General features: G+C 40.0%; 1 protein-coding gene across 2 annotated transcripts in view; it reads right to left on the bottom strand.

The window, feature by feature from the left end:
• Nucleotides 1–18,107, bottom strand: part of LOC124592171 (ATP-binding cassette sub-family C member 4-like) — a 307,575-nt gene that overhangs the window by 68,321 nt on the left and 221,147 nt on the right. For both annotated transcript variants that reach the window (XM_047131809.1, XM_047131810.1), the window contains exons 16-17: nt 11,076–11,226; nt 3,493–3,599 (exon numbers count right to left, since the gene is read on the bottom strand). In XM_047131809.1, the coding sequence (XP_046987765.1) occupies nt 3,493–3,599; nt 11,076–11,226 (258 nt within the window). The remainder of the gene's footprint in view (nt 1–3,492; nt 3,600–11,075; nt 11,227–18,107) is intronic.

Raw genomic sequence — 18,107 nt, 5'->3', positions numbered from 1 at the left:
CAGGATTCGAACCTGCGACCATAGCGGTCGCGCGGTTCCAGACTGTAGCGCCTAGAACCGCCCGGTCACCCCGGCCGGCGATAATTTGGTACCAGCAACAAAACTTCATAGTTAATAACAATACACTGATGAGATTGGGGTCAGAAGTGATTAGAATTTCCTTCTTCTATGTACATGAATGGCAATGAATGACTTTCTTGCTGGATGCCTCCATTACACACTGTTTTGAATTAGATGATCAAGCATTATTATGGGGAAGTCAGTTAGATCAAAGTAAACATTTCCTTAAATGCTGTTTCACATGTTCAGTTATCTTTGCTTCAGCTCTTCTGTGTTCTGAGAATGCTTTCATTATAGCACCCTCTTTATTTAAGTGAACAGGAAAAAGTCACAGAGGGGTGATGCAGTGAGTAAATTTATTGATAGTTTCCTTTTAAGCAAAAAATGCCTGGTTCTCAATACTTTGTCAATGGGAGCTTTTGTAATGCACAAATTTTTTGATTGCCACAATGCAGGATATATTTTCCCACAGTACCTCATGAGTAACTCCTGCTACTTTGACATGCTATGACTTGTCGCAGTGAAGCAGTTTGACAGATTCTGAAGGTGGCTGTCACATAGCCGAAACCTGTAATTCCATTAAAAAAAAACTTTGCAATCAAGACAGTTAAATAAAAATTACAACATGGTTTGGATCTTGGCTCTCAGTCATTTTTTCCCATTATCATGGTGATTAAGCATTCTTCTGCTGACTCAATTGTGGCTCAGATTCAGGATGGTACAGACAGACTCTAGATTAGCATATTGGTCTGTCATGTCCACAACTGCAAGTTCACTGAACACTTGAAATAACAAAGTGCCTTTACAGAATAAAACTGTGTGCAAGACCAGAACCCACACATGGACTCCTGTGTTTCAAGGAAATTGTTGTTATGGTCAATGTAATTCAAATGTTACTCATAACTCACCTTCACAGCTTCAATTGAAGCTATGAATTCAGGTCATGTGTCATGCTTCATAGCTGTGACCACAAAAGCAGTGTCTGTGGAAAAATGAAGTAATCCAGCTTTGAGCAGGGCCTATCTGTGTGGCACAAAATTTTAATATATTAAGGAATTTTGCAACAGTACCCACTCTTCTACATTCTGAAATATTCATTCCACATCTAACCTATATCTGTTCATAGACGACATTTAGTCAACTGACTAAATACAGTCTGTAGTAGAGGCACATAGCAGAACATGCCATTATCATGGCAGAAAACATGCCTGCAGATCAATCTGGAAAACAAAGAGGTTGCTGATGCAAAATTGGGAGTTATCTTTGTGAAAAACATTTCATACTGGTCATGGCAGTGTGATATAAAGTGGAACATTGATGTGAAATGTAAATGGTCTGATTCCTCGATTATTCAGTTCATGGTAGTTGGAGTTTGCACATCAATTAAAACACCAAGTAGGACAAGAGGCAAATATTGGCTTATGAGTAGAGTTAAGGCAGACATACAGAACAGGGTCATTTTCAGTAAAATGTGAATGAAAATTTGGAAAAAGCTGTCAGCAACAGCAAAAACGAACAAGCAACTTCAGTTTTGAGGAAGTGAATACACATTCCCCAATCTTTCCTGCTCCAGAGCATCTCAATCATTATCTAGCTCTCATCTATTTTATATAGAACAAGCATCTTGGAGCCTATAATTTCATCTCCTTTAGTATCACTATCGGCAAAACTTAACATAAAATATACAAGGTGTGATTGGAAAGTTTTAAGAATGGATCCGCTACTGCTTACTGGTTTGGTGGGCAGGTACACAGAGGTGCGGAGCAAGTCATTGCCTTGTCCTTGAATGCTCTCTGACAGGAAACTGCATTTCCTTTATTCAGTTCATTGTGACAGCTGGTCAAGTGCAGGTCTGTTAGAGCCTGTTGCCGGATTCTGTCTGCGTGAAAATGGACATAAAAACGGAGCAACAAGTTTGTTTGAAATTTTGTTTTAAAACCAGGAAATCAGCTTCTGAGACTTACGAACTATTAAAAACAGCTTTTGGAGATAATTGTATGAGCCAGTCAAATGCTTTTGCCTGGTTCACCAGATTTAAAAATGGCCATGAATCATTTGAAGATGAACAATGGTCTGGCCGTCCTTCCACCTCAAAAACAAATGAAAATGTTGTGAAAGTTCGCGACTTTGTGTGCTCTGATAGTAGACTTACAATTAGGGAGATGGCTGATGAACTTAATTTAAGTTTCTATGCAGTTCAGTCAATTAAACTGAATATCTGAACATGCGTCGAGTGCCCGCAAAATTAATTTCAAAAGCGTTGTCAAGTTATCAGAGACAACACCAACTTGAAGGGTGCCCCAAGAACTGATTAATAGGACTAAAAATGACCCAGATTTATTAAATAGGGTAATTACATGTGACGAATTGTGCGTATATGGATATGATCCTGAAACCAAAGTGCAGTCTTCACACTGGAAGATTCCAGATTCACCACGACCTACAAAAGCTTGGCTAAGTCGGTCAAAGGTGAAGATGATGATGGTGATTTTTTTCGATTCTACCGGTACTGAGCATCATAAATTTACCTCTGGAGGACAGACAATTAACCAGGAATACTACAAATGTGTCCTTGAGTGTTTGTGTGAAAAGGTGCAGAAGGAAAGGCCTGCATTGTGGAAAGACTGGAGTCGGGTGCTACACCATGATAATGCTCTGGCTCATTGTGCCTTTTCCATCATTGAATTTTTGCCGAATTCAAACTTCTGAGCTTCCACAATCACCATATTCCCCTGATTTGGTCCCTGTGGCATTCTACCTGTTTCCTAAACTGAAGTTTTCACTGAACGGGAAATGATTTGACTCGATTCCAGGAATGCTTCCAAAAGTGGAAACACCGTTGGAGTTGGTGTGTTTAGTCAGAAGGGGACTATTTTGAAGGAGATGCATCACAGTAGCATGTAAGTACCACCATTGTACAATTACAAGCCCATTCTTAAAACTTTCCAATCACACCCCATACATTATCTTTAATTTGATCAAAACTGTTCTAACAGTTTCTTATCATTGCCTCTTCCCTTTCCTTGATTCATCATTCCCTGTCTTACCCTCATTTCCCAGTCTTTGTCTTCCCATTTCCTTCTCCTTTACGTGAGTATTACAACCTCTCTAATTTTCTCCTCAGTTGTCAGTTACCTACCTTGTTCACTGTTCTTTTTCAAAGTGTATCTCATGGACTTATCACGAGTTCAAATCTCACATGTGTGTCACAATGTCTGACTGTTTTAACCATTTTTCTGGAACATATACCTTGAAATTGGCTTCATAATACCTTATCCTTATATTCTACACTTACTCAATTCTGTTTTCCTGCTCTTCCTCTCTCCTTACCATCTACATTCCATTGTGTGACAATATATTATAGTCCATAATAATTTAGAGTATATTATGTAAGAGATATTTAATTTCTGTTCCTTTACATAATATTCATACCTGAAGGTTGTCGAATTCTTTCATGACCATATTCTCAGCTGCTGATGATCTAATAGTAGTAAGACCATTTAAAGAAGCTGAGATATATGAAAAGACAGGGCTCCGAGCTGTAAATTTGAGAAACAAAGGTATTGAAAATTTAATTACCAATAAATTTACAAAAAATATGAAAATTTTGAAGACCACAATGCTAAAGTTTGAAATGCTTGAAACTGATTTACATTGCTTCACCCTTACTGATTATATCTACATAGGGCATTAAAATTTTTTAAATGCAATATTCACAAACAATACAATCATTGCAGAACAGATGGTGACAAAAAATAGTGCTTTATCTTTCTGGAATAATCTTCATTTTGTCCACTCCAAGGAAAATGGAAGGAATGAAAAGTGGAAAGTTGGAAAAGCAAGGAGGAGTACATGTCACATATGACTGACAAATAAAAGGAACATACAATTAAAGAAGTGAGGGTATAGGTATGGTAATTAATTATCAAATGAATAACTAAATGATATAGTGAAGAAACACTTTATCCAATTTGTGTTACCAATAGCACTTCAGATGCTACTTAATACAATGGAATTTTTCTAGCATTTATTATGAATCAGTTTATATTTCATGCCCATATATATCACATTTAGTAGATCTTACAATGAATATGAACATTTACAAAGCCAGTTGACATGTGTTATGAGTATGGCAATAGAAAGTTCTGACAGGATGTAAATAATTGAAACAGTAAAGGTAAAAAGTTTTTCAAAGCTATAGAGTACACATACACACACACACACACACACACACACACACACACACACACACACACACACACACACACTCCACACATTCTCATACACATTATTTAGCACAGGATGATGATTTAATATATATGTAAATACTTATAACTGTATGACAATCAATATTTATGTCCAGAATGAGATTTTCACTCTGCAGCGGAGTGTGCGCTGATATGAAACTTCCTGGCAGATTAAAACTGTGCGCCCGACCGAGACTCGAACTCGGGACCTTTGCCTTTCGCGGGCAAGTGGTCTACCATCTGAGCTACCGAAGCACGACTCACGCCCAGTCCTCACAACTTTACTTCTGCCAGTATCTCGTCTCCTACCTTCCAAACTTTACAGAAGCTCTCCTGCGAACCTTGCAGAACTAGCACTCCTGAAAGAAAGGATATGCGGAGACATGGCTTAGCCACAGCTTCGGGTATGTTTCCAGAATGAGATTTTCACTCTGCAGCGGAGTGTGCGCTGATATGAAACTTCCTGGTAGATTAAAACTGTCTGCCGGACTGAGACTTGAACTCAGGACCTTTGCCTATCGCGGGCAAGTGCTCTACCAATTTGTTGAGCCCTTCCGAATAATAGGAATTGTCCAAGTCAGCAAAATAGCTGGAAGGTAGGAGACGAGGTACTGGCAGAAGTAAAGCTGTGAGGATCGGTCTTGAGTCGTGCTTTGGTGGCTCAGATGGTAGACCACTTGCCCGCGAAAGGCAAAGGTCCCGAGTTCGAGTCTCAGTCGGGCACACAGTTTTAATCTGCCAGGAAGTTTAATATTTATGTCATTCGTACTTAACAGCTAGTTGGCGTCAGTTCATTAACGTACGGTGCTAGTTTGCTTGGGCATGGTAGGACAGATTTAATGAATGAACCATGGTGATCTTACCATAACCTGATTACATCTCTCTTATTAGAAGTCCGCTGTGCCACTTGTCAAGCACATAACACTTAAGCAAAATAGAGTGCAGAAGCCACATATGGAGAGTATGAACGGATCAAAACAAAGAAAGCTTCAAATACAGACATCAGCCTGGGGTGGAGAGTAGGAGCAATACTGATATAAGAAAGAAATTCATGTTTGAAACACCAATGCGGAGCTGCATGAATACCATTTTTATTGACAATTAGTTTCAATTATTATACCATTCTCAAAACAGTGTAAAAACAATTTTGCTTGACAAGTGTTACAAGGATAAAAGTTTTCATCATTGTTATGTCATATATGGGTTGAGAGTCATCATATCACCTTTCACTTCATTGCGTGTGAATTTTGTGTGGTAATCATGATTATCAAACCAATTATAACTTGTATTCTGCTATTACACATGAGTAACGTGTAAAGCTAGCTAGAATGAACCTCACTCTCACTATCCTCACATGTTATTTATCCATATTAGTAGTCACGGGTATTATAAGCAAGACAAAAGATTATTGGTATTAAAAAAAATTATTTTTTTATTTGCTGCAGTGGTTCAGCACTGTCCCTCAAAATATTCAGTTATAGGAAACCCTGGGCAGAAGTCTGTTTCAAACATTTAAACACAATGACAAAGTTCAAGATAGAGTTATGCGCTCCATATGGTGGAAGACAAGTGTCTGCTTATCAACTGCTGGAACAAGAACAACTGGAGCAGAACCTCAGAAATTTAAAGAAAGTTTGACCTTCCAGATAGATAAAAATGGCATATCATTTTTCCATACATTCTACCAGAACTTTCCTTAACATTTCAGTACAACTTATAATTCTTGAGTCAGGGTCCCAAGTGACTTCACTTTTCTTGTAACATTCACAAATCTTCTCTACATTCTGGTCATTCTTTAACTGCCTTTCTCTTCTGACAAACGATCTGTCACTCCTAGGGGCTCGAGGTACAGCATATTAGCTACCTGATTTGACACTTTTCATTTGTATTCAAAGTTCTAATGTTACTGATGGAAAACCAGTGAGCAGAGAGAGTGCGTGTAAAGAAGTTACGCAGATAGCTAAGAAAGGCACAAATCCTTTGGAATGTACACATGAAAAGGATGAGAAAAGAATGTAAATTAAAAACAATCTTGAAAGGCTGGCCCGTTACACTGCCACCCTTGCTTACGTTAAATGAATTGTGTGATCATTACTAACTATATGTTACACTACAATAATGGGAATTCTTGAATGAAACCAGTAATGAGGAAAGATAACCTATTGCCTCCAGTTGATGAATGTGTGGTGTACAAGAAAAGTAATACACAAGATTGAAGCAGGTTTCGTACAAGCTATTGATCTTTTTACAGGTTGAGAGAAAAATACACACACACACACACACACACACACACACACACACACACACACACACACAGAGAGAGAGAGAGGGGGGGGGGGGAAGAGGAGTCAGTGTTGCCCCTTACACAACATTTACTCTCATAATATGTATGGCATCTGCCTCATCTGATTCTCTCATTCACACACGACTAACCTTTCTCTTTCCTGACTCCCAATCGTCAGTTAAATAACTTGTCTCATTTCTAGCTCATCATTACAGTATTTTCTACAGGCCTGTCTTCCTTAGCCCAAAACATAAGTTCAACCATGTTTGACTTGTAAAGGACCTTCCTTCCCTTACTTCTTCTTTACAGTGGTCACATTTCTTTGCCACACGACTGACAGAAAGCTAAAAGCCCACACAAAACCTTGTTTAAAGCAGTTCCAACATCCATCCAACCACGATCCTCCTTCCCTTCTGCTCAGTTATCTCCTGGTAACCTTTCAGAAGGTCCTCACTTCTAACCTGGCCTTGCCTTCCCTTCCTAAATCCCTCTCAAGTGAGTCCAGTATCACTCCTATGGAACACACATCCACTGTGACCTGAAAACCAATCCAGACCTTATCATCCTCCCCACAGAGAAGGGTTCCACCACAGTGGTCACGAATCTGAGGATCTCTGCCAACCTTCTGACACCTGTACATACAAGTATTATGACCAAGATCCCAAACAAGAAGTCCAACAAAACCTCCAGCAACTCCTCATGGCGTTAGGTCCATCCCAAAATCTGACACCTGAATCTATATCTCTTGTCACATTGGCAGCACCCCCACCCAGCCCTCCCACACTCCTATCTTTATCTACTCCCCAAACACCACATACACAAGACTGAGCGAGGTGGTGCAGTGGTTAGCAAAATGGACTCACATTCGAGAGGACGATGGTTCAGTCTTGCGTCCGGCAATCCTGATTTAGGTTTTCCGTGATTTCCCTAAATCGCTTCAGGTAAATTGTGGGATGATTCCGCTCACAGGGCAAGGTCAACTTCCTTCCCCATCCTTTCTGAATCCGATGAGACCGATGACCTCGCTGTTTGGTCTCTTCTCCCAAATCGACCCCAAACCACAAGACTACTGGCCTCCCTACTAGTCGTCCCATTGTGAGTGGCTACAATGCTCCCACGGAATGGACGTCTGCTTTATCCATCAACACCTCCAAACTATTGTCTGTAGCCTCCAATCTACATTCAAGAAACCACTCACTTCCACTGACTTTCCACAGCTCCTGTCCCATTACCACCAGATTCTTTGATGGTCACTGTAGATGTGATGTCCTCATACATCAACATTCCCCACGCCCATGGCCTTGAGGCTATGGAACATTACCTTTCCCATTGTCCTCCTGATATCTAGCCATCCACATACTGATCCACAATTATTTAACTTTTGATGGGCAAATCTCAACACCTATTCCCAATTCTGCTTCACTTGCTCACTGTCAACTCAGTGGCCCACCTTCCTCGATGTCAGTCTCCACCTCTCAGATGGCTCCTTAAATGCATCTGTTCACATCAGGTGCACCAACCACTAACAGTACCTCCTCTTTGACACCTGTCAACTGTTCCATGTCAAATAGCCTCTTCCTTACAGCCCACCACCTGTGGATGCCACGTCTGCAATGGAAAACTGGAGTTGTTGAAATATAACAGCAACATTACCAGAGCCTTTACTGACAGATGGTATCCTACCCACCTCATCCATAAAGATCTCCAGTGCCATATCCTCTTCTGGCACAGGTAACTCTGTTAACCAGACACCAACCAGCTGTCTTCTGAACACCCAGTATCATGATGACCTCGGAAACCATATCCTTCCACGATCACTCGACTACCTGTTGTTATGCCCTAAGACATCTACCCAAAATCCTGTCCGTGTCACCTGATGTAGTGTTCTGCCACCCAACCTCCTTGTTCATTCCTATTCCAATCCTGCTCCCAACCCTGCACCCTGTGGCTCAGTCCCTTGTGGTCAACCAAGGTGTAAGACCTGCTCCATACACCCACCCACCATCTCCTACCATAGTCCTGTCTCATGAATTTCCTATCCTATAAAAGGCAGGACCATGTGTGAAAGCAGCCATGTTATATATCAGCTATACTATAATTACTATGCAGCATTCTATGTGGGCATTACAAGTAATAAACTGTCTAGTCGCACGAAAGACTACTGCTAAACTCTGGCAAACCACAAACCATCCAGTTTCCGAACATGCTGTGCACCACAACACAAACGACTTTAACACTGTTTCATTACATGAGCCATTGGGATATTGCTTTGCAGCAGTAGTTTCTCTGAACTACACAAGTGGGAAGTTTCTCTATAGCATATCCTGTACTCTCGCAACTCCCCTGGCCTAGACCTCCACTAACCTGTTGCCCACTGCCTCGCCTTACCTTTTCCCTTCTCTCTTCTGTCAACACCACTCCACTGTCCAGATCATGTACTGGCTTCTCCCACTACTCTTCCTCACCTCTCTCCCCCAAGTGGGCATACCCCTCCTCTCTCTCAGTTGCTCTTTCTCCCTCTCTCACCCTCTCTTCCTTCTACGCTCTCTCCTCTTCTCTCCCTTTCTCTCTCCCCTCCCTGTCTCCCTCTTCATCACCACCTTAATCTCCTTTCCTCCCCTACCTTCTACCCCCCTCTACTCCTCTTTATCTCTTATATGCTCTACCCTCTTTTGAAATCATTTCATCTTGTTATGTAGCCGCTGAGTCATCTGTCAAAAGATTCACCTCACACTAGACCACTAATCCCTCCTTGCCTCTTGCAATCTTCCCAACACTGTCCTCATCTCCATCTGCCCAGGTGACTACTGCTTTCAACAATCAATAATCAGTTGTCAGTCTCACTGCAGCTATGTGTGCGTTTGGGTGTCTGTGTGGTTGTGTGGGTGAATGTGTGCACTTTTGATAGAGAAAGAGGAATAGCTCAGAAGCTGGAGTGAATACTGATTCCTGTTTCATCTCTCCATGTGCCACACATCAGTCAGCTATAAGTGAGTGGTTGTCTTTCCTATTTTTGTGTATTATTCCATCCAGGAATTTCATCAGATTTTATGTCTTTGTTTCCATGACTTTCTTCCATATCTTGTAATAAGTTTGATGTCTGTTCCATTTATTCTGTTAATTATAGTTTTATTGTTCACTTTGATGTACAACAGCATCTTACACAAAGCTTTCACCAGCATTTCAACTCCTGAAATGTTTCATGACTCAAAACAGTGACTTGGTCAAAACCTAATGAATATCCATATATTTTTACGCAATCATTTTTATACGAGGGTAATCCCAAAAGTAAGCTCTCCAATTTTTTTTATAAGTACATAGACCTGTTTATATCTACAATGGTTTACATCAGTTTACAGCTTGAACATTTAGCTATTTTTCAACATAATCACCATTTCTGTTGATGCATTTTTGTAGATGCTATGGCAGTTTTTGTATGCTCATATCATACCAGCTCGCCGCCTTGCTGTTCATAAAGTTATGAACCTCTTCTTTCACCTCGTTGTCGGAGCTCAATCGCTGGGACCACAATTAATTTTGACAGGTACTGTGAGACTCTGTAAAAACTCAAATGGGCAATTCAGAACCGGAGAAGAGGAATGTTGAGCAAGGGCGTACACATTCTCCATGACAACGCTCGCCCACAGATCGCTCGGCAAACCGTTGCTCTCCTGCAATACTTTCATTGGAACATAATCACCCACCCAGCCTATAGTCTTGACTTGGCGACCAGCGACTATCACCTGTTCCCTAGGTTAAAAGAACTTGGCCGGAAAGTGATTCAGCTCCAACAATGAGGTGAAAGAAGAGGTTCATAACTTTCTGAACAGCATGCTGGCAAGGTGGTATGACATGGGAATACAAAAACTGCCACAGCGTCTACAAAAATGCATCAACAGAAATGGTGATTATGTCAAAAATAGCTAAATGTTCAAGCTGTAAACTGATGTAAACCACTGTAGAAATAAAACTTATAAAAAAATAGGAGACCATACTTTTGGGATTACCCTTGTAGCATTTTCTGTATAAGTTGCTTTGTTGGATGTATTTAAGTGAAAATATTGTGTCACAAGCAACAGAGACTCAGGTACATTCACTGACTACAATACACTGGATTTACATATTATAAACCTGTGTCTTGAGAAAGTCAGCCAATATAACTGTAGATATTTACATTTGTTACTAGGAAACTTGACTCCCCAGAAACAGTATGTCATTGTTTATCCACTGTTAATTCTGAGCTGAAAGCAAAAATTTTGGTGGGAGTGCAGGGTCAGAAGTGGTTGGGGGAGGAGGGTTGAGAAGATGTCATGATGTTTCATTTAAAGTGACTGTAATGGACAAATTGACTGTAATGGACAGTCCTGCTTTTGACATAATATATTATGACTGTGTGAGTAATGAGATGTCTGTATAACAACATGTTAAAAGTAAAAAAATCATGTAAAAGAAGATTGCTTTATAATTTTTAATTTTATACTTACTTATTCCTTCCAGCCTTTTGATGTCCTGGGCAGTTCTAAGATAAATCCCACGTATTTTGTAAAATAGTGGACCAACAATAATAATCACTATGAGAAAATAGTAATTCACAGTGACAACCATGACAAGTATTCCAGTCATGACAAGAAAAACCTGCAGAAAACATAAGGGAAACATGCATTTTAGTAAAAGGAAATAATTTTTCATTATTCACAGATATCTTTAGTGGTAGTTCTTTCATATGTCTTCCCAGGTTTCCTATAGAACAAAATCACATAATTATTTTTTCATTATTCACAGATATCTTTAGTGGTAGTTCTTTCATATGTCTTCCCGGGTTTCCTATAGAACAAAATCATATAATTATTGATTTGGTGCTATCTGCTGCTAGAAAATTCGTTTTAATCAACTAAGAAGGACTATAGTCAGAGATGACAGTGATCAGACTCTTCTCAAAGCAGATGTATTCACAAGACAAGTGCTTCTGCTTTCAGTGAGTCATCTCCATTATTCCTAAATAATTTGTGATTTTAATTTTTGTAATTTCCCGGGAATGTATGGAGGTTGGATAAAATGATATGAGCACACTATTTTGAACATATCATTTATGGAACATGTTTTCTAAGTTAACACAGCACTGACCTTGCCTTTCATTTTACATTTCTTTTAACATCCCTGGAGGCATTCTGAGTTCCTAGTGTAGGTCTAATGATTGCAGTGTTCAGATGATGTAACGTTATGGCAAATTTTTCAGGTTTCCAGTCAGGCCAAATTGTCACTGCCTGTTCTCATGATTACATACAAGGGAAAATTTAGACTGAAGCGGTTAGTAGAAGAAAAACTAAACTCTCTGGCAGAGATAGAAGGGTAACAAACACAAGTGTTACTTTTACAAATTAGATCTTCTAAAAAATGACTGCTGAGCTCAATATGCATCTAGCGCAGACATTACATTAAACCCAGAATGACAAGACTACACAAAAACATTCTTCGTGAAGCTGTCATTTCTTGCACAATCATGTGCACACAAAGAACAGACTGTAGTGGTTCAGGAAGTACCAATGCTGTACTCCAACCTTACGGAAGCATGCAGAATAATAAGTCTACTATTCCAGGTTTTGCTTTAGCAGGGTGTGTCTATGTATGAAGGACAGCAGGAGAAGTGTCCAATACATACTGTCTTTTCCAAACATGGAGTATAGTGAATCTTTGATAATAATTCTGATAGACACAATTTTCTTTGTCTCTTATGAACATAATGATAGGATAGTAGCTAGTTGGCAATGTATATAAGTTTATCGTGTTTATTTGACAGTGCACATATTATTCCATAATGAGTGATGTGTGTCAAAAGACAAGAATTTTCACACAGCAGGATATGCCTAAGGTTGTGCTTTTGATTGTAAGGCACAAGCTCATCTCTGGTCTCCATAGTTTTCAACTTGTTGTGTCCTGTACAAAAAAATAGTACAGACTCTGTCACTCTGCTCGTTTTCATAACATTCTTCTGTATTTTAATTACATCATTTTTTGTTTTAATTTAATTTATTCTTGAAACTTCCTGGCAGATTAAAACAGTGTGCCCGACCGAGATTCGAACTCAGGAACTTTGCCTTTCGTGGGCAAGTGCTCTACCAACTGAGCTACTGAAGCACGACTCACACCCGGTCCTCACAGCCTTACTTCTGCCAGTATCTCGTCTCCTACCTTCCAAACTTTACAGAAGCTCTCCTGCGAACCTTGCAGAACTAGCACTCCTGAAAGAAAGGATATTGCGGAGACACGGCTTAGCCACAGCCTGGGGGATGTTTCCAGAATGAGATTTTCACTCTGCAGCGGAGTGTGCGCTGATATGAAACTTCCTGGTAGATTAAAACTGTGTGACGGACCAAGACTTGAACTCAGGACCTTTCCCTTTCGTGGGCAAGTGCTCTACCAATTTGTTGAGCCCTTCCGAATAATATGAATTGCCCAAGTCAGAAAAATAGCTGGAAGGTAGGAGACGAAGTACTGGCAGAAGTAAAGCTGTGAGGATGGGTCGTGAGTCGTGCTTGGGTAGCTCAGTTGGTAGAGCACTTGCCCGCGAAAGGCAAAGGTCCCGAGTTCGAGTCTCGGTCTTGCACACAATTTTAATCTGCCAGGGAGTTTCATATCAGCGCACACTCCGCTGCAGAGTGAAAATCTCATTCTGGTAATTTATTCTTATTTAATTTTATAAATATGAGTTTATATACAGTGGAAGGCAAAAGTTAATTAAAGTAATAACCAACAATATGCAAAATTTCAGGCTTTAAAAACTATAAGTGAAAAGAATAAATAGTACTTTTAAAATCAAACGCAGGAGTATGGCCAAAATAAATTATAAAGACTTGTTAAATTTACGAAATACATACAGAATATAAGAATTGTACAAAAGAGATCAATTAATCAGAGAAATAGTGATTTTATGAAGTAAGGAGAAAAAGTTACTGAAGTTACATTTAAGAAATACATACAGAATTTAAGAATTATACAAAAGACACCAACAAATTGGAAAAACCGTGATTTTATGAAGTACAAGAGGTGTTTGAAAAGTCCGTGCAAAAATAAAAACTACTTATGTGTTTAGGGTAAACCTTTTTTATTTTTCGACATAGTCTCCTTTTAGACTCATACACTTCATCAAATGCTGTTCCAATTTGTTGAGCCCTTCCGAATAATAGGAATTGTCCAAGTCTGCAAAATAGCTGGAAAGTAGGAGATGAGGTACTGGCAGAAGTATAGCTTGTGAGGGCGGGTTGTGAGTCGTGCTTGGGTAGCTCAGTTGGTAGAGCACTTGCCCACGAAAGGCAAAGGTCCCGAGTTCGAGTCTCGATCCGGCACACAATTTTAATCTGCCAGGAAGTTTTTGCAAAATAGCTATTAGTTCCTGCAATCACCACCTCATTTGAATAAAATCTTTGTCCCACCAGCCATTTCTTCAAATTGGGGAACAAATAGTAGTCCAAGGGCGCCAAGTCTGGAAAATAGGGGGGATGTGAAACGAGATGGAATCCTATTTCCATTAATCTTGCGACCACAACTGATGAGGTGTGTGCTGGTGCAGTGTAGTGATGGTAAAGGACTTTTTTTGTAGTCCAATCACCAGCGTTTTTCTTGCAGCTCAGTTTTCAAATGGTACAATAACAACGAATAATATGCACCTGTAATAGTTTTACCCTTTTCCAGGTAGTCAATAAGGATTATCCCTTGTGAATCCCAAAAGACAGTCGTCATAACCTTTCAGGCCGAAGGAATGGTCTTTGCCTTTTTTGGTGCAGATTCTCCCTTGGTAACCCATTGTTTAGATTGTTCTTTGGTCTCAGGAGTATAGTAATGTATCCATGTTTCATCCATAGTGACGAAAGGATGCTTAAAGTCCTGCGGATTCTTCCTGAACAGCTGCAAACCATCCTTGCAACATTTCACACTATTCAGTTTTTGGTCAAGCGTGAGCAATCGCAGAACCCATCTCGCGGATAGCTTTCTCATGTCCAAATGTTTATTCAAAATATTATGTACCTATTTATTTGAGATGCCCACAGCACTAGCAATCTCACACATCTTAACTCTTCTGTCATCCATCACCATATCATTGACTTTATCAATGATTTTTGCACAAGGTGTCCAGAACGTTCAGCATCACTTTTGCCCATATGGCCACTCCCAAAATTTTGAAACCACTTATAAACTGTTTTAATCGAAGGTGCAGTAATGTTTATCAAGCTTATCTTTAGTCTCTCGAGGCGTTTTGCCTTTCATAAAGTAATGTTTAATCACCACGTGAAATTCTTTTCGTCCATTTTTTGACAATCACTCGACTTCCTTGATTCACACGAATGCCAGACACAAATAAATAGACCAAAATGGCTGAAACTTGGTGTGCGTTGTTTCCAAAGATGCTACTAGCGAAACATGACCTTGATACGCACCGGTGGTGCCATCTCTTGGACTTTTCACGGACTTTTCAAACGTCCCTCATAAGGAGAGAGGGAGATGGAGAGAGAGAGGGGGGGGGGGGGGGAGAGAGAGAGAGAGAGAGAGAGAGAGAGAGAGAGAGAGAGAGAGAGAGAAAGTGGATTTAGTGTATTCAGCATAGACTCATGCAGTCAGTCTGTCATTGTAATTATATAGCTGTAAACATGATCATCATTCTTCTAGAAACCTAGGTGCAATAAATGAGTAAATTCTTAAACAACAACTCATCCTCTTCTCTGAAAATAAAATACAAGCTATTAATGGAAATTTGCATGCCAAAAGCCCAGCACACTGTTTGGTCCCCTTGCTGAAGAAGAAAGCCATGGTGCTTCAGACCTGCTGAGATGGACTTCAACTCATCAGAGTGATCAAAAGAACATGTGCCACTGGCAAACAGTTGACTTTACCAGTCACAGCTGCACTGTATTTTTGAAGTGCAGCTGAAGAATGAAACTTCTCATTTCATTCCGTGAAACCTTTTACGACTGTGTCAGTCATTCTGTCAATTACAAATGGAGTAATGGAAATCTGCGAATGTTGTTATGTTCTTTGGAGATGCATCTGTCATGGCATGGACACTACAGTTCAGCTACTGCATTTATCAAAAATTCTCCTAATTTTTCCCATACTTCTTTCTGTCTTTAATAGTTTTTAAAATAAGTTTTTATTTTATGTGAGGCTTCCTGGGGTTGGTCAGCATTTGAACCATCATGGTTGAGAAACAGGCTGTCTTCATAGGTGACCTGAAGCAGCAGGAATGTGATGCTGTTTCCTGTGCTCATAAGAAACAATGCTTCTGTCTCAATGAGATGCTCAGCAGCCCTATCCAGGGAATGTGCTGACAGAGTCCTAAAGCACATCATGTGTTACTGTCTAAAATCTCATTTGTGCTACTGTTTAGAGCCACATTGTCCAGAACATCTTTAGGAGACAAATAAAAGGGAATTATTGTTGCCATGTCCACTTATCTTCTATAGTAGCAACACCTTCTTTGCTTGTGTTGATAGAAAAAGGTGTGCCGTATCATCATCTATGTGGATGCGAACAGTCTCAGTTTGTCCTCTTGTGTACTGAATGCATTAATATTCTACTGCAGTAGGGCTCCCCATTTTTTGCAAGATGGCAAGCTTATGGAGTTGGAAAATAATTTGTATAAGGGAGCTGATGGTTCACTTATGAAAAGTTAAAAATCTACGGACTACTGACAGAGTATTGTCTTATGTGGAGCCAGTTCAGTATAGTCTGATCATTTCACCCCAATGGACCTATGACATTTTTCCTTTTTCTGTTGCAGGTTTGCAGCTGACCACAAGGTAGCTTGAAATACAGTTTCCAGTTTTTCTGAATCCATATTTTTCTGCCACAATCCAAAAATTTAATTTTGTAAATATCTGGTGATTTGTGATAAGAGATATTGAAGTCTTTGTATTTTAAGACATAGTGTGTTTGCGTTATGTCCTTTCCAATTAATCTTATCCCAATTCTGGATTAATGAGCTCTCATGGATACACATTTACAGATTCCCAAATCCACAGATAAGATGGATGTACTTAAAAAAATTATACAGTATTTTATACAGAAGTGCAGGTCCATGGTTTCCCTTGATGTCTGAGGCACAAAAAGTGTCATTTCATTTAATCTCTATTTTTAGCTGTTCACTTAAAATGATGCCAGTAAACTGCAGGTTGTAATATTACAAGCAAACAATTGTTCTTAAAAAATAAGTAAAATAGCGTATACACTGAAGCACCAAAGAAACTGGTATAGGCATGCATATTCAAATACAAAAATATGTAAACAGGCAGAATACGGCACTGTGGTTGACAGTGCCTATATAAGACAACAAGTGTCTGGTGCAGTTGTTAGATTGGTTACTGCTGCTACAATGGCAGGTTACCAATATTTAACTGAGTTTGAACGTGGTGTTCCAGTCGGTGAACGAGCTATGGGACACAGCATCTCCAAGGTAATGATGAATTGAGGGGTAATGATGAATTGAGGATTTTCCCATACGACCATTTCTCGAGTGAACCTTGAATATCAGGAATCTGGTAAAACATTAAATTTTCGACATCACTGCAGCCCGAAAAATATCCTGTAAGAACAGGACTAATGATGACTGAAGAGGATCATTCACCATGACAGAAGTGCAACCCTTCTGCAAATTGCTGCAGATTTCAATGTTGGTGTCAGCATGTGAACCATTCAATGAAACATCATCGATATGGGCTTTTGGAGACAAAGGCCCACTCACGTACTTCTGGTGACTGCACAACACAAAGCTTTACATCCCACCTGCATCTGTCAACACTAACATTGAACTGCTGATTACTGAAAACATGTTGCCTGGTCAGATGAGTCTCGTTTAGAATTGTATCGAGTGGATGGACATGTATGGATATGGAGACAGCCTCATGAATCCATGGAGCCAGCATGTCAGCAGGAGAGTGTTCAAGCTGGCAGAGGCTCTGTAATGGCATGGGTTGTGTGCAGTTGGAGTGATATGGAACACTCAATACATCTAGATACGACTCTGACGGGTGACACGTACGTAAGCATCCTGTCTGATCACCTGCATCCATTTGTGTCCATTGTGCATTCCAACGGATTTGGGCAATTCCAGGAGGACAATGTGACACCCCACACTTCCAGAATTGCTACAGAGTGGCTCTAGGAACACTCTTCTGCGTTTAAACACTTCTGATGGCCACCAAACCAAACTCCCCAGACATGAGCATTATTGAGCATATCTGGGATGCCTTGCAATGTGCTGTTCAAAAGAGATCTCCACCACCTCATACTCTTACGGATTTATGGACAGTCCTGCAGGATTCATGGTGTCCATTCCTTCTAGCGCTACTTCAGAAGTTAGTCGAGTCTATGCCATGTCATGTTGTGACACTTCTGAGTGTTCGCGGGGGCCCTACACAATATTAGGCAGATGTACCAGTTTCTTTGGCTCTTTAGTGTATATGATATCAAAATGCTTATAAAGTACTGTATTCTTTCACTTGACCTGTCCTATATTACTGAACCCT

The sequence above is a fragment of the Schistocerca americana genome, chromosome 2, assembly GCF_021461395.2.
Source record: "Schistocerca americana isolate TAMUIC-IGC-003095 chromosome 2, iqSchAmer2.1, whole genome shotgun sequence".
NCBI lineage: Eukaryota > Metazoa > Arthropoda > Insecta > Orthoptera > Acrididae > Schistocerca > Schistocerca americana.
This window is presented reverse-complemented; position numbering and strand designations above follow the sequence as displayed.